Below are 16,356 nucleotides of genomic sequence, written 5' to 3'. Positions count from 1 at the left end.
GTTCCTCCGATGTTGGTGGGTGTGCAGGAAGTAAGCAAGAGTAAAAAATGTGCAGTAATTATATTCAGCTCTGATAGATAATTGCAGGTGATTTAACATGGGGATTAAATTGTGCCTTATTAGTTACTATATCTGGAACTTTGTTACTCCTATAATTGCCCTTTTTAAATATCTTAATTTCATGCAGAGAGAAGTGTGCACTATTACTAGAAAAAGTTTTTTAAAGCATATATTCTTCGCATTTCCACCTTTATCTTCATCTTCCTGTACTTGATGATTTCATGTTATTTTAAAAAATATTGTAATAACCATGGCAGGTAAGACAAGGTATGAAGCAGTGGCAAAAACTTTGAAGTTTGGGCCCCTTTATGAGCATTTTCAAGTGCCACTGAGTAAGCAAGGAAACATTTGCAGCATCCATTTAAAGGACAGCTTATGCCCCTGCTGAAATCTATTATTTCTTCTTCCTCTTGGCGCATACATCCATTCCTGTTAATTCAGTGAGTGTAAGTTTCTGTTCCAAGGACAGAATTGGGTTTTTTGTTTGTTTTTGTAGAAGCAGTATACATGGAGTGCAATGTATCCAAACCATAAAAAACAGAGGAACCTGTATACACAGAGTAACTAGAAGTAATGAAACTGCACCAATGATATCAATCACTGACCCCTCCCACATTCCATCATGGACAAGACTTCATTAACCATATACTTTAATCTCTTCATTACTTAAATTGGCTGTTATACTGTTGAATCTCTCTCTCTCTCTCTCTCTCTCTCTCTCTCTCTCTCTCCCTCTCCACACACACACACACACACACACACACACACACACACACGTATTTTAAGAGACTTTAGTCTCTCCTTTTTCTCCCAAGGAGCTGGTTCATCTCCCTAATTAGTGTCACCATCACCACTACCAATCTCTTAGACTGCTGTTGTATCTGCACATTAAAGTTTGAATTTTAGTGAATTTAAACGCACAATTTGGTGGTCCTGGGATTGACTTGGGGTGGCAGAGATTAGATAGGAAAACAGGAAATTTCTGGTCACAGGAAAACCAGGGGGATGGGGGATGGAGAGAATCAGCACTATATTGGATCAAGGCCATAATATATAACCATGGATATCTCATCAAACAGTCTCACACATTTTGATTGCTGGCATTTATAACGTTCAAAGCATGTAGATAACCTTTTAAAATAGTATGCATGAGAAGGGAATATTTAATTCTTCACCCTTCAAATTTTTATTTTGTGCAGTCTCTGATATGTGTAGTTTGTGTTAGTGTGGCTCACTGCTGAGCAACTGTTTTGGTCAGATAAAGTGAATGTGGGTGTAACAGAAAAACGCTCAGCATTATTCAGAGTGGAAAAAGCAGCTAGATTATTGGTGATGCTTGGTGTCCCATAGCAACCTGTTCTCTTGTGAAAAGGTGTATCTATGGGCTACTGTATAATCACACACTGGGATATATATTCATCAGGGCCCTGTTCACACCATGTGGTTTGTTTGTTTTTATCAGACATGCTAGAAGGGAATAATTTTTTCCCCTTTCCTCAGGAAAAAAAGACTTATTTATGCCAGTCCAACGTGAAAAAGCATAAATATGCAGCAGTGTCATACAGCAGTGCATACAGTCACACTTTACATTCAGACATATACACAGAGTCTGTGTAGAAATATAACATTTTCAAAGCCATTTCTTCTACACCATCCTAGCATCGGTAATCCCAATTTGCTTTGGAAGCAGGATAAACATACTAATGTAAGGAGCCAAGGGTGAGTCTGCAAGTGAGAATATCTGAGGCCTGGGACACTCAAGGCACCTACTTTGGTTTGAGAGTTCAAGTAGGCTTAAAATCCCACGAAGGAACTTCTCATTTCCTCAGCTGCTTCCACCCGCAAATGTATCTCTCTCCTAGCTCTTGTACCAAGGTGCTATGCTCATGGCTACTCTTTTTCCATAGGGATATTTCCAATGCCACATAGAGGTAATGCCAGTCTGCCTTTCCGTGATTCAAAATAGTGACAGGAGTCTCTGAGTAGTTCTGTGCTCTCAGCACTGTCGTGAATCTTCACACTGGTATGCCAGGCATTGTCTGAGGCAACCCCAAAGCCACCCAATAGCAGATGGCCTAGTGGGGCTGTGGGGCTCATCTGACCTCCAGTTGGTTACTCAACTGCTGCTTATGAAGAGGATTGGTTCTGTTGGTGCATCTGCACTATTCTGACCCCACTCCTGTCTCCTCTCCCGCTTATCTCCCAGTAAGTAGCAGCACATATGACTGGCATTCAGGCGAGGACTGCCACCCCTTCATGCTGCCCACCTTACCAAAGCTAAGCAAGTCTGAGTCTGATCAGTGCCCAGCTGTGTGGGTGACTTGTCTTGGGTTCCATGAGAGGATAGAGGTGTTATACAAATTTAATGACACAAATAAGCCATTTATGTTATAAATTGTAACTTAGTAACTGCATTAAGGGAAATTTTTAAAAGCCGGCAAGAAACACTTGAAGTTAAGTGTTATAAGGAAGGACAGAAAAATGATTGATGAAAACATATTTTCATTTTTTAAATTGGAGGGTGAAAAATTATGAAAAATGTAAACTATGTTGTTGGCTGTTTCTCATTTGCATTTATGTAGTGCAGCTAATATTCAGCCAGCACTTTATAAATATGCATATCCGAATGTCTTCTCTGAAATGTTAGAAAGGGGAGGGGAATAACCTTATATATTCCTCCTCAAGAATATAGGAGGATTTTATGTTGCCGGATTATTGCTTTGTAATGGCTTGTAAGAAATAATCTCCATCTGATCTGACTACTATCACCAGTGGAAGTTTTTGTCCTTAGAGAACATATGCTTGAGTCATCGATACAAGGGGAAGGAGGAATGAAGAGAGAAAGAAAAAGAGAGATAAGCCTTCCATTGCTTTCAGCTTTATATATCTGTTAGACGTCTCTGAGCATCCACCCATTTCATATGAGAATCATATACATGGGCAAGGTATTTCTGTTCTATTGAAATTGATCCCTTTTCTTGTTTTTCCACAATTGCATGGATGTGGTAGAATGAAAAACGTTTCTACTAATTTCTACTTAAAACTGCTCATATGCTTCCTTTTGCACTTATTTTTGCTGTTTGTCAGTGCCTGCTGCTTCTTGTAGCCATTTGTGAGGTACTTGTTTATGTGTGAGAGAGGAAGAAAATCTGAAGAAGAGAAAAGACATCGATAGATTCCTATGCAATTCTGATCCAAGTTTTGAACATGAGTGCAGTTAACACTCTTTACCTGGTACTCCGAAATTAAAGTGAGGGTTGTAGGAAATGTTGGTTTTAAGATTTAACTCGAGTTAATATGATTCAGCTCGCAACTATGTAAAAGGGAAATGTGCTTCATTCGTGAAAAATTATATATGATTTATGATTAGCATCAGTATTTAAACAGCAAAAGCCCTCAAAACTGCAGATTGCTTAATTTTCTCATTAAGCCAGGCTACCCCAACCATCTAGGCAGGTGAACTACCTGCCTGTGGTGCCAAAATTCCAAGGCTTTCTGCTTCACCTGCCTAGGAATTTTGGAGAGACAGAAATAGCCACTGCCTGTACTTCTAGATGTGGCAATAAGACAGTCTAACAGCTGGTGGGCTGGGTGATATGCCCCATATTACAGCCAAAGACACTGAGAGCTATCTGATCACAGATGCAAAAAGGAGGATGTAATAATGTAACAGAGATTTAAAAGTGAAAATGAAAATACTACATTCATGGAAGAATGCAGCCGCATAACTTTTATTTAGGGCTGGTTCCCACAACATTGTAAGACAAACTATGGCTTACTGAGACTGCAAACATGTGGACACCCTGAGAGGAACTCACAGCTGCCTTGCTCCTCCCCAATCCTTCTTACGACTGTGCCATGCCCAACTAAGCCAAGGTTTGTTTTGTGTGTCTTCCAAACTAGGACTTGGAGTTAAGTTCTGTCCTTACTAACCACAAGCTGTAGCTAGCCTTGGCTGCAGATCAGAGAGAACTTAACCACAAGCCTCTTTTCAGCTTCACCACAAAGCATGGTCTCAGAGTTTGGCTTTTAGGGTTGTGTGAACCAGTTTAATGTCCTGTCTGCCTTTCTTCCTGTCTTGGCTCTTATTTAAAATCCCACTATCATTGCTAATTTGTTATTTCTGCACCTTATATGAACATAGGGACTATAACTGCCTAGCAACAAACAGTATTCACTTTCAAACATCAGTCTTATTCACTGTCCTAAAATGAATTTTTGAATGCATGGCTATCTCTGAGATTAGGATCAAGCACAATATTTTGAAATTGTTATTATGTGTAGCTTCTTTATGATATAAACAGGATTATTCTTGTTTGTTTACAATTCATTCTGTTAGGATTTAGGATTTCAATATGCCTGCTTGCCTTGAATAGCTTTGTGTGTGGAGAGAGAGAGAAAGAGGATTTCAGGGTGAAATTAGTCCTTATATATATTATATATATATATATTATTTATACTATTTGAATCCAGCCATTCTCACCATAAAATGGCAGCTCATATTCTCCTGGATTCTTAGGGTACATGTTCATAGTAATTGAGTATTTGCATTCATTTTCAGGACCTAACACTATTCTCTTTACTATCTGCCTGCACCTAACAAATGGCTGATGCTTATGTGAATATGCACACATCATATTTAAAGTACAGTCACATGTTTCTACTCAAGGGTACATTACATATCCCTGAATGAAGATGATTGTGTCCATCTTTTAGTAGTTGCAACATTATATATATATTTGGATGTTGTCAGACTCAAAACTCCCATCAACCCAGCCAGCATGGCTGATGGGAGCTGTAGTTCAACAACACCCATAATATCCATATTGGCACAGATTAGCTATCTCTGCTCTAGAAGGATCAAAGTGTATATGCAAGAAAGTTACTGAGGTTGCAGTCCTATCCCTACTAACTGTCAGGGATCTAGCAATAATCCCAGTTGAATGCATTGGGACTTCTGAACAGATATATGGAGGTGTTGCTATAAGACATTTTCAAAGGAGGATATTTGGTGTGAGAAATAATAATATATATTATTTTGGGGGTTTCATGTTTTCTTTTTTCTCTCAGTTCATCTAATGTCACCATTTTGTTCCTAAGCTATTAGTAATAATTTGTTTTGGTAATTTCCAACCCATCTCATTTTGTGAGTAGCCTGTTATGTTTTAATGGTCCACATAGATGTGTATGTGTGCCTGGACAGATTTAATTAGGAAAAAGCTTTTAGCAGGAACTCATGAACTCTGTTGCATCATCTGATTTTTATCCAACTTCCTTTCACTGCATTTTATGGATAATTTACACTAAGGGCTCGTCCACACTTTGGTTTGGTCCACTTTCTCCGAGAAAACCTGCTGTTTACCACTGAATTGGAACAAATGTCAGTGGGACAAAAGAGAGACCTCCCAGACCTGTGGCGAGAAGTCAAGGACCAAACAGAAGAAATTGCAGGACAAAGGGAAGTGTGGATGAACCCTAAGCAGGCATTTTGGTTATTCTGAGCCTGAAAGCTAGACCTTTAAGCTAACTCTCCTGTGCAGCCGCTGCTGCCATCCTGTTGGGAAAATGCCTCAGACATATAATGCATTAGATCAATAAGGAATTGCTGCCTAAGTGATGACAGGTACTACATTTCTGTCCTCATTTTATTTAAAGATGTTGGTCTGAAAAGAAAATGATAAAAGTAAGCAATTTCAGTAGCTGGATTCATCTCTGAAACCTTTTACAGATACCAGCCCACGAGAGCTATAGAGAACTGAAATACAAAATGTCTCTTCAGAATTGTTACTCATTTTGGTGCCTCCGTTTTTGAATGCCTTTCTTTGGAAAGCTTAGGCCTTCTATTTGTCTATTCAACACTGTCATCTGTCACTGAGAGAAAAGTATTTTCCCTCTTAGTCAAACCTACTGGTGTTATGAGGGATTTCCAAAAAAAATAGGCCTGGTAGCAAGTAGAATCATAGAATCATAGAATCATAGAGTTGGAAGAGACCACAAGGGCCATCGAGTCCAACCCCCTGCCAAGCAGGAAACACCATCAGAGTAGTAGGTCCTCTGTTTGGAGAAGATGGAAAAATGCTGCTGGATGACAGAAAGAAAGTGGAACTGCTCAACACTTACTTTGCCCAAAAGGAAAGGAGAGCCTAATTTGGTGATAACAGAATAAACAATGTAAGGGGGGAGCTGCAGCCCAAGATAAAAAAGAGGTAGTAGGGAGCATTTGGAAGTGAATTCAAACCTCCAGGGCCTGATGAGCTGCACCCAAGGGTACTAAAGGAGCTTGTCGGTGTAATCTCAGAGGCTTTGTCTATGATCTTTGAGAATTCTTGGAGAACAGGCGAGGTCCCTACAGACTGGAGGTAGGCAAATGTTGTTCTCATCTTCAAAAATGGGGGGGGGGGGGGAGAGAAGAAGACCCAAGTAACTACAGTGGTACCTTGGGTTATGGATGCTTCAGGTTACAGATGCTTCAGGTTACACACTCCGCTAACCCAGAAATATTACCTTGGGTTAAGAACTATGCTTCAGGATAAGAACAGAAATCGTGCTCCGGCGGCGTGGTGGCAGAGGGAGGCCCCATTAGCTAAAGTGGTGCTTCAGGTTAAGAACAGTTTCAGGTTAAGAACGGACCTCCAGAACGAATTAAGTTCTTAACCTGAGGTACCACTGTGTTGACTGCTGAGCTTGACATCGATACCAGGAAAGGTCCTAGAACAGATAATAAAATGGTTGGTCTGTGAGCACTTAGAAAAGGATACTGTGGTTACAAAGACCCAGCATGTGTTTCTCAAAAACAGGTCATGCCAGACAAATATCATTTCTTATTTTAATAGAGTTATGAGCTTAGATGATCAGGGGGTTGCTGTGGATGTAGTGTATCTTGATTTCTGAAAGGCTTTTGACAAAGCCCCCCATAATATTATTGCAGAGATGCTAGTAAAATATGGACCGGAAGGGGTAACAGTTAGGTGGATTAGTAGCTGGTTGACTAACTAAACCCCAAGAGTGCTCACCAATGTTTCCTAATCATCCCGTAAAAAATGACAAGTGGGGTGCCATAGGATTCTGTCCTGGGCCCGTTGTTGTTCAACATCTTTATAAATGACTTGGATGAAGATATTGAAAGATGCTCATCAAATTTGCAGATGATGCCAAACTGGGAGGGATAGCTAATGCCTCAGAAGACAGAATCAGAATTCAAAATTACCTTAACAGATTGGAGAACTGGGCACAAGCCAACAAAATGAATTTCAATAGGGCCAAATGTAAGATTCTGCACTTAGGCAGGAATAATCAGATGTGCAAATATAGGTTGGGGGACATCTGGCTTACTAGCAGTACATGAGAAAAGGATCTAGGGGTCTTGGTGGACCACAAGCTTAACATGAGTCAACAGTGTGATGCAGCAGCAAAAAAGCTAATGTTCTCCCATTCCTCAGGTTGGATCCCTATTACTCATATTTCCTGTTAGATAATATAATATTACTAACTTTGTTCTAAAGTTACAATGTTAGTTCATCAGCATAGCACTTCTCTAGCATTTGTTTCATCCTCCTAAGAGAAAAATAAATTGCACCTGTACTTATTTTCCCCTGACTTATTTTTTAAAGGAGATGTAGCCAATTTTTGTTATTATGGCATTCCAGTTCATTTTGTCTTGGCATTCAGAATGATCTCCCATCAGTATCACTTCTTTTCTCATGACTTAATATTTTTCCATTGTATGAGAGCACATTTGTCCTTTCATGCAATCTAACAAAATAACAACCCTATATCCCAGTAAGCCGGGGAAAGAGGTACACCAGTACACCAGCACAATTGCCTGCCATATGCTACAATCACCCAGCCCAGAACAGAATTGGGAAATATGCTGCTCTGCATAGCACCAAATGGAGCAATAGCAGCCATACCATGGCAGTGTCCCTACCAGTAAAGGCCAGCATGACAGTGTTGCAGAGGAGATGAGTCCAAGTTGTGGAGATAATGTGGTTGAAATTTAGAGGAAGTCTCCCCAGTTATTTCCCCTATTTCCCTCTTGCCCCATCAAGCACATACCACCCTTGAGGTATTTTCATGTATCATTGTACAATATTCTGAAATCCATTGGGACAAAGGACAGTTGTTGTTGGACTACAACTCCCATCATCTCTGATCATCGGCAGGACTGCTGAGGCTGATGGGAGTTGGGAATCCAATAACATCTGGAGGGGACAATGTAAGCTACCCTTAGTGCTGGGGTGGGAAGATGTAATGGGAGATAGCCTCCTGTGTCCTGCTGCTAGTATAATATAATAAACACAACAATGTATTTGCTATACAATAAACAACACTACAATACAATACAATACAATACAGTACAATACAATACACAACAATAAAATGGAGAGGCAGCAAATTATAAAATGACACAGTACCTTCCATTCCACTTTGAAAACCACTTTGGCATAGTCAAGAAGACACCAGCCACTGAAGATCATTGGTATTCTGGTCCTCAGAGGTTCAACTCTGCTTATACCATCCATTGTTAATAATAATAATAACAACAACAACAACAACAACAACAACAACAACAACAACAACAATTTTATTATTTATACCCTGCCCATCTGGCTAGGTTCCCCCAGCCACTCTGGGTAACTTCCAACAAAACATTAAAATACAATAATTCATCAGACATTAAAAGCTTCCCTAAACAGGGCTGCCTTCAGATGTCTTCTAAAAGTTGAATAGTTGTTAATTTCTTTGACATCTGATGGGAGGGTGTTCCACAGGGCAGGCGCCACTACCAAGAAGGCCTTCTGCCTGGTTCCCTGTAACCTCACTTCTTGCAGTGAGGGAACCGCCAGAAGGCCCTCAGAGCTGGACCTCAGTGTCTGGGCAGAACGATGGGGGTGGAGACGCTCCTTCAGGTATACAGTTCTGACCATGTGATTTATTTGACCACTTCCAGATGGCTTGTTTGTTGAGCAAAAATCCTGATTTGTTTATGGTGAAGTTATGTGACATTACTTCAAGTGTTATCCTGCAGTGCATTTCTGCATTATTTTCCTTATTGCAGTAAGTCAGATTTGGGGTAAAGTGGATTTGTTGTACAAGAGCTCCCAAACAACTTTAATTGCACAACCTGAATTTGCCAATGTGATTGAATCCCAGCCCCCAAATAGTGACAGTCTGGAAGCACCCATAGAGCACAGCAGTGAATTTTAAGCCTCAAGTCTGTAACTATAAATGCTAGTTTATGCACATTAGTGCTATATCCATAATTGCTTTGACAGCTGGCTTGGGCTTTCCTGTGCTTCCAAACTGTGATACAGTGTAAATGTTAATTGACTGTACAGTTTCTGAATGATGTAAAAATTCTTTTAGAATAATGTTTATAACATTAATATTAATATTAATATACCCTATACTCGGAGTTCTCAGAGCGGTTCACAGAATAAACTCAAAATATAAAACAGCAAAATACATAATCAAAATAAAAACAACAACAACCCAATAACCCCCTCCCCCCCAAAAACCCCACATTTTAAAAGGGCATAGGATGTCAATCAAATCCACCAAAGGCCTGGTTAAAAAGAAATGCTTTTGCCTGGTGCCTAAAGGTGTACAGTGGTACCTCGGGTTAAGAACTTAATTCGTCCTGGAGGTCCGTTCTTAACCTGAAAGTGTTCTTAACCTGAGGTACCACTTTAGCTAATGGGGCCTCCCGCTGCCGCCGTGCGATTTCTGTTCTCATCCTGAAGCAAACTTCTTAACCTGAGGTACTATTTCTGGGTTAGCAGAGTCTGTAACCTGAAGCGTCTGTACCCTGAAGGGTCTGTAACCCGAGGTACCACTGTATAATGAAAGTGCCAGGCGAACTTCCCTGGGGGGAGCATTGCACAGATAGGGAGCCTCTGCAGAAAAGGCCTGTTCTCATGTTGCCACCATCTGGAACTCTCTAGGAGGAGACACACGAAGAAGGGCATATTTGTCATTGGTTGGTAGTTGAAATGCTACCTTAAAACTGTAAACCTGAAGTACCGGTAATAATAACTATAGAAATGTATGTTGTCAGTTTTATAGTGCTATATTAACTGCCCAGCAGAACAAAGCTCCAAAACACATATAAAATCCTTTAATTCTCTTTAAATCCAGACAAATCTGCAAGACTGTGAGTAGTCTTTTAAAACTGTATCAGAGAAGTCACACATGGAATTTTGTCAGCCTGATAGTTCTTCATTAAGTGTTTGCATATCTGTTCTTCTCTATCACTATAGACACTAAAGTTACCGTAAATTCCTTTTATTTCTGACTCTCTTGTAATTAACTATTATATACCCTAAGATCACCAATTTCCTACCGATGGTGAGGTTATAGTTTCAGCTGTGTAACAGCATTGAGATTCAAAAGCATTTCCTATGATTAGGTATTGCTCTGTGTGGAGATCTAGCTCTGTGGACTTCATATGCAAAAGTTTACTGGTTCAATTCCTGGTTATAGACTCCCAGGAGAACAGATGCTGATGCCTGGAGATCAGCAGCAAGATACCTCTAAGCAGTGTGTGTGAAAGCTATCAGTCTGTCTGCCACACTTCAGTTAGCCTTGAGTGCTTGCACAAACAACAAAGTACTCTTACATCAAAGTTGCCCATCACCAAGTTCACACTTTTAAACTCACAGTTGTAGAATAATGGGAGCAAAATAATTTGGTGTTATGACATGTGTGTTGTTATGTGATCTGTGTTCCTTGGCTGGGGCTTACAGACACTTGGTGCTTTGCTGTGATTGGCTATAGGGTCAGTGCCAGAATATTCTCTTCTGGTCTGGCTTATCGTCTGTAGGAGATAGAGGGAGGCAGTTGCTTGAGGCTCTCCACTGGCTCTTTTTCTTAATTTTTTTGGTGTAAAGTTTTCCTGGAATCATGGGTACAACTGGGAGTGACTTGAGCAAGTCCTCATGAAAGTTCATAAGCATTTTAGTGGAAATTTCTCCCAACGTACATATTTTTACACAGGTTTTGACTAATGTACACGTTTCTGAAAGCAATTTATCCAATATTTTCATTTTATGCACACTTCCCCCAATATATACATTTTTGAAACATTGCTTCAGGTGTGTGTATGTCACCTTGAGCTCTTTGGATAAAAAGTGGGATGTAAATGTAATAATAATGAAATAATTCTTTAGTTGGCAAACTGCATTGCTAAATTCAGAGGTGTGCAAATTTTGAAGGATAGCTGTGCTTTGGCTAGGGCATTAGTTTGAGAAGTGTGAATTAGGTGGTTTCTCAATAGCCACTAGCCATGACGGCTATGCTCTGCCTCCACTGTTGGAGGCAATAATGCTTCTGAATACCAGTTGCTGGATACTGCAGGAGGTGCTCAGATCCCACTTGCAGATTTCCCATAGGCATCTGGTTGACCACTGTGAGAACAGGATGCTGGAGTAGATGGACCATTGGCTTGCTCCAGCAGGCTCTTCTTCTGTTCAAGAAAATGCAAACAATTTCTCCCCCATTCCTGGAACAAGCAATGCATTCTGATTTCAGTCTACCCTGCAACACTTAATCACTTCCCATTTCCTTTCTTAAGCCGGTGGTACCCCACAGGCATGGGAGTTCCACTGGTGCAACCTTCCCCCTGTGCAGCTGTATCATAACTTTGGCATAACTTTGTATTCTGCCAGCCCAGGGGGGATTTCACAACCACTCTGCCACAAGAGGGCATAACTCCAGGGTAAGATGGTTCTGCTAGACAAGAATGCTGTGAGCTGAAATAGTTGTTAAATAGATATAGATGTGTATTAGACAATGTTTGTAGTTACTCATGTGAAAAAGAATTAAAAATGTTGCAAAGTATTAGTTGAAACAATATTTATCTTTGAGTATGTGCAGTTGGCCTTTGACTCTACGGAGATTAAAAATAAATAAATCCCAGTGGAACATCTATTTCTTGGTACAGTTACTGGTGTTCAGTCGTTTTAGTGTGCTTTTAACACTCACTCACTCCTGTTTGCTTTTGAGGGAGGTTTAAATGTGTGCTTTGATGCCTGATTTATTTTAAAGCTATGTGTTATGTCCTTTTAGCAGTCACAGACAGATTTAGCAATGGTGCTATTTTAAGATACGATTTATACTGCAGCTTGGACTGATCATTATCATCTCCCTCGTCATTCTACTCCTTCTCTTATGAGGGTAGTATTTGTGTGTTCATTATGCATATCAGGTTAATTTAAGGGTGTGTGTACAACACAGGCTTTAAAACTAGCTTAATAATTCCCTCTTCCCAGGGAAGCTGTAGCTCTTTGTGAAGGCCTAGGAATCTCTCAAAGAACATTCCCTGCACCATGGTTGGAAAACTAATAACAGTAAAACTGGTAAAATACCAATATAGGTTTCATATGCTCTTACCACTATGTTTAAGCCACCTTAAATTACTCAGTGTGGTGGGTACTGCTGTTTGGTAAACTGTTGGTTTGGTACAGCTCAGCACATTGATTGGGTGGTATTAATTATGCCAGGGATAGGCAGAAAGTAAATTGTAGCACATTGGTGGGTTATTAGCCAATCATAGTTGGCTACCTAGTTCCTCACTAGTTGTTGGGATTGTTCTAAAGAATGCTGGATCTTGGTTTGATCCAGCAAGGCATTCCATATATGCTTAAGAAAGAGGAAAGACTAGGAACCACTTAATGCAAACTACTTGAATTTTAACTGATGAAATCCTAAGTATGCTTTCCAAATGTCACACACTGATGGACAACAGGGATTATCCCCCCCCATCAATAACACCAAATCAGCTTTAATTGTGTAACCTGAATTTGCTGGTATGCAGTTGAATCAATCCATAATAGCAACAACTTAGAAGTGCTGGCAGTTAAAAGAGAATGGGAATATTTACGAGAGATTTTTGTACTGTGACTGACACTCTCCATGCTAGATTATTATTATTATTACATGGGTTATATGTTTCTCCAAAACAAATAATTTGGATTGTAGTGGACTATTATCAAAACGTTCCCGAACATTATTTATACAATATATAAAAGTTAACACTCTCAGCAATCAATGAAAGTCCTCTGCAAAAGCTTCCATGGGCTGATCATGTTCATTTCATCTTTCAATCATGGGAAAAACTCTTGACAAACTAAAGAGATAAGTATCTCAGGTGTTTAAGTGATAACTGGCAATTGGCTTGTACAGTTGGAATGGTTTATAATTAAGTTTATTGCAGATTTTAGTAATTTTCCACAGTACTGTGTTGGGGCATTGTTGGTGTATAATGTGCACTTAAGTTGAACCAATGCTTCAGGCTGATAACACTGGCTAGACTTTGCTCTTTGAGGATCCGGATATTTTCTTCTGTTTCGATGTTTACAAAGTACAAATGCACAGCTAACTAGGTTCAGAGTGCCAGAAAAGATTTCTGTTTGTGTAACAAAAATGCTCCCACATAGAACACCCACACAATATATTATCAAATATATATATTGTTTCCTTTTATGCAGCGGATGTACTGGAAGCCACAATAGACATTTCCTCTATGCTACCATCGTTAAAGAAAAATGCTAATTAAGTAGTATTTATCCTGTTATCATGGATGAACTGATCTGGACCCTGCAATCAGCATCTGAGGCTCTTCTTTGTGTGCCTCCTCCATGAGAGGATGGCAACAGGAGAACGGGCCTTTTCTGTGGTGATTGTTTGTGGAATGCTCTCCCCAGGGAGGCTCACCTGGTGACTCATTACATATCTTTAGGCCCCAAGAGAAAATGCTTTTCTATAACCAGACCTCCGGCTGATTAACATTCTGTGGCCTTTTAAATGTGATTGTGGGAGGGGAGTTATTTGTTCATTTTTGTTTTATTATGTTCTCATTTTGTATTTTTATGTTGTGAACTGCCTTGAGATCTTTGGAAGAATGCAAATTTTTAATAATAATAATAATACCACCAGTTTCAGAAAATAGACTTTAATTTAATCATTTAATCCCAATATAATATGAGTTAAGGGTCTGATGTTTTTATTTTGTTCATTATTAAACACTTATGAATATTGCTTTATCGAATAAGACTGAAAAGTCTGGTTAGTTGCTGGAGTCTGAATCCTTCTCCAGAGTGGAGCCTTCTTTCTGCTGGAGCTCAACACTCTGCTGCAAATAAACTGTATTCTTTTTTTGGAAGCCACATCCATTGGCAATTATCAGCAGGTGCTTAATAAGCAACAGACACATGACAGCTTATTTAAATGAATTGATTACCAAAAAATATCACATTCTCCACCGTTTCCCACACAATCCCCGCCCCCTGCCAGCAATAAGCATAGGGAAATGCGCTTGAGTAGGCTAAACATGCCAGTCTCCCCAGCCTTAGTACATCAAACTTACAAGACATGAGCTGCAATGTCAAATTCCCTTTCCTCTGGAAGAGAACACCCAGTGGGCAACTAATAAATAACAGGTGCATAATGACCCATCTGGGTGAATTATTTACAACCCTTCCTACTCCACACATTACCATCTGATTATATAATAAACAGCATGAAATTCTCTCCTTGGGGACCAGTTTATTCACACAAACTATTTCACTGGCTGCAGAAATGCATACTAACAAGCAAGTCAACAGACCTAGGTAGGAGTCTTAGGCCATTTCTTGAAAGCCTCTGGTGGTGTGGTTAAAATAACAGTGGCATCACATGGGGAAGGGTAGCGACCCCAGTCACATTTTTTGAAAGGGTGCATTTTGCTCCATGCCGTTCTGCCAGTTCTGCGCCACTAGACCCCTGCTTGCTTGTGGCCCTTGGTGGGCGCAACAGTCATGACCCGAGGAGCGCACTCATGCTGCCCTGCCAATCCTTCACCACTTTGCGATGCTGCAGGGCTGCATGAGGGGGATGCAACAGGCATGCACCCTTCCTGTTCAGGGCCCATGCCTGCTGTGTCCTCCTCACACAGACCTGCAGCATCCTAAAACAGTGTGGGGCTGGCAGGGCAGCATGAGTGTGCCCTTTGGGGGCCTATCTGTTGTGCCCGCCCAGAGCCACGGGCAGGCAGGGGTGCAGCGTGGTCATGCTTGGCTCTGGTGGGTGGTGGGGTCACTCCAGTGGTGTGGGCAGCATGGATTAGACACAGGCTTCGTTTACCCTCCACACCTCAGCCCCCAGGCACACGCTCCATCCCGGGGGGGTGCATGTGCATGCCCAGGAAAATAAGTGCCTAGTGGTGAGCAGAAACAGAGGAACTCCTCCTTATCACACCAGCTAGATTTTAAGAGATACTTTGTCATATGACTTGATCGTTATACTCAGATTCAAGATTACGTTAACTGATTGGAGAACTGGGTCAAAACTAACAAAATGAATTTCAATAGGGACAAATGTCAGGTTCTGCAGTTAGGTAGAAATAATCTGCTACACAAATATAAGGAGGAACACCTGGCTTACCAGTGTTACATGTGAAAAGGATCTAGGGGTATTAACATGAGTCAACAGGGTAATGCAGCAGCCGAAAAAGCTCATGCTATTCTAGGCTGCATCAACAGAAGTCTAGTATCCAGATCAAGGGAAGTCATAATTTACAACTGGGATGGAGAACCTGTGGCCTACCTGCACTGCCCCACTGACCTCTGCTGAAAGGTGTGGTTAAAGAAGCAACATAATGAATAGAAATGTTACCTCTATAGTATCTTCTTTTAGTGCCTTGCTAAGGTAAAAAGGCACTAAAGGAAGAGACACCTAATTTTAACCCCTTCCAAGACAATTAGAAAGGCCCACACACTCTTACAGAGGTTCAGGTTCTCTTCATCTCCAGTGACCCAAGGACACTGCCTTGCCACCCACAATTGAAGTTGATGGCGCCGTGGGGCATGTGCAAGTGATGATGTCATGCGCATATGTCCCGCACTGTGCTTGCACTGTGCACACATGACATGCTGATGTTAGTCATGCATGTCACACAATGCGCTGTGTTGTATACATGCAATGGGGTATGTACCACCATGTGGGCTCTAAGCATGTTGCATGGTATGTGTGTACGGCCACTGCAGCTTTTTTGGGGAAGCAGCCCCCTGCTTGAAAATTTTGGGGGGCCCTCAGCCCCCTGCCCTCCCAGATGGTACCTATGCCCATGGCTACTAAAGAAGGGGCATTCTTCACAAATCTGACATGAACCCTGTACTACTTCTCATGTTCTAAAATCAGGATGCCAACACCAGTGACACCAATACTCGCGATCCCGTTGAATAACATTATTGTTAGTGCTGTGAAGCTCTTGAATAGAATGTCCTTCATATACTATTAGTATATGTATTCTGAATCAAT

At 40.8% G+C, this 16,356-nt stretch overlaps 1 protein-coding gene across 4 annotated transcripts in view; it reads left to right on the top strand.

Moving 5' to 3' along the window:
* The window catches only part of RPS6KA2 (ribosomal protein S6 kinase A2), a 196,359-nt gene that overhangs the window by 20,727 nt on the left and 159,276 nt on the right, over positions 1 to 16,356 (top strand). The window contains exon 1 of one of the 4 annotated variants that reach the window (XM_081188225.1): positions 2,797 to 3,005. The exons of the other annotated variants lie outside the window; for them this stretch is intronic. Coding sequence (XP_081044351.1) covers positions 2,982 to 3,005 — 24 coding nt within the window. The 5' untranslated portion in view covers positions 2,797 to 2,981. Of the gene's footprint in view, positions 1 to 2,796; positions 3,006 to 16,356 lie in introns of those variants that run through there. 4 annotated transcript variants of the gene reach the window in all.

This window comes from Podarcis bocagei (assembly GCF_964188305.1).
Source record: "Podarcis bocagei genome assembly, chromosome: 3".
NCBI classification, from domain to species: domain Eukaryota; kingdom Metazoa; phylum Chordata; class Lepidosauria; order Squamata; family Lacertidae; genus Podarcis; species Podarcis bocagei.
The sequence above is the reverse complement of the archived record's forward strand: the minus strand, read 5'-3'. Positions and strand labels throughout refer to the sequence as shown.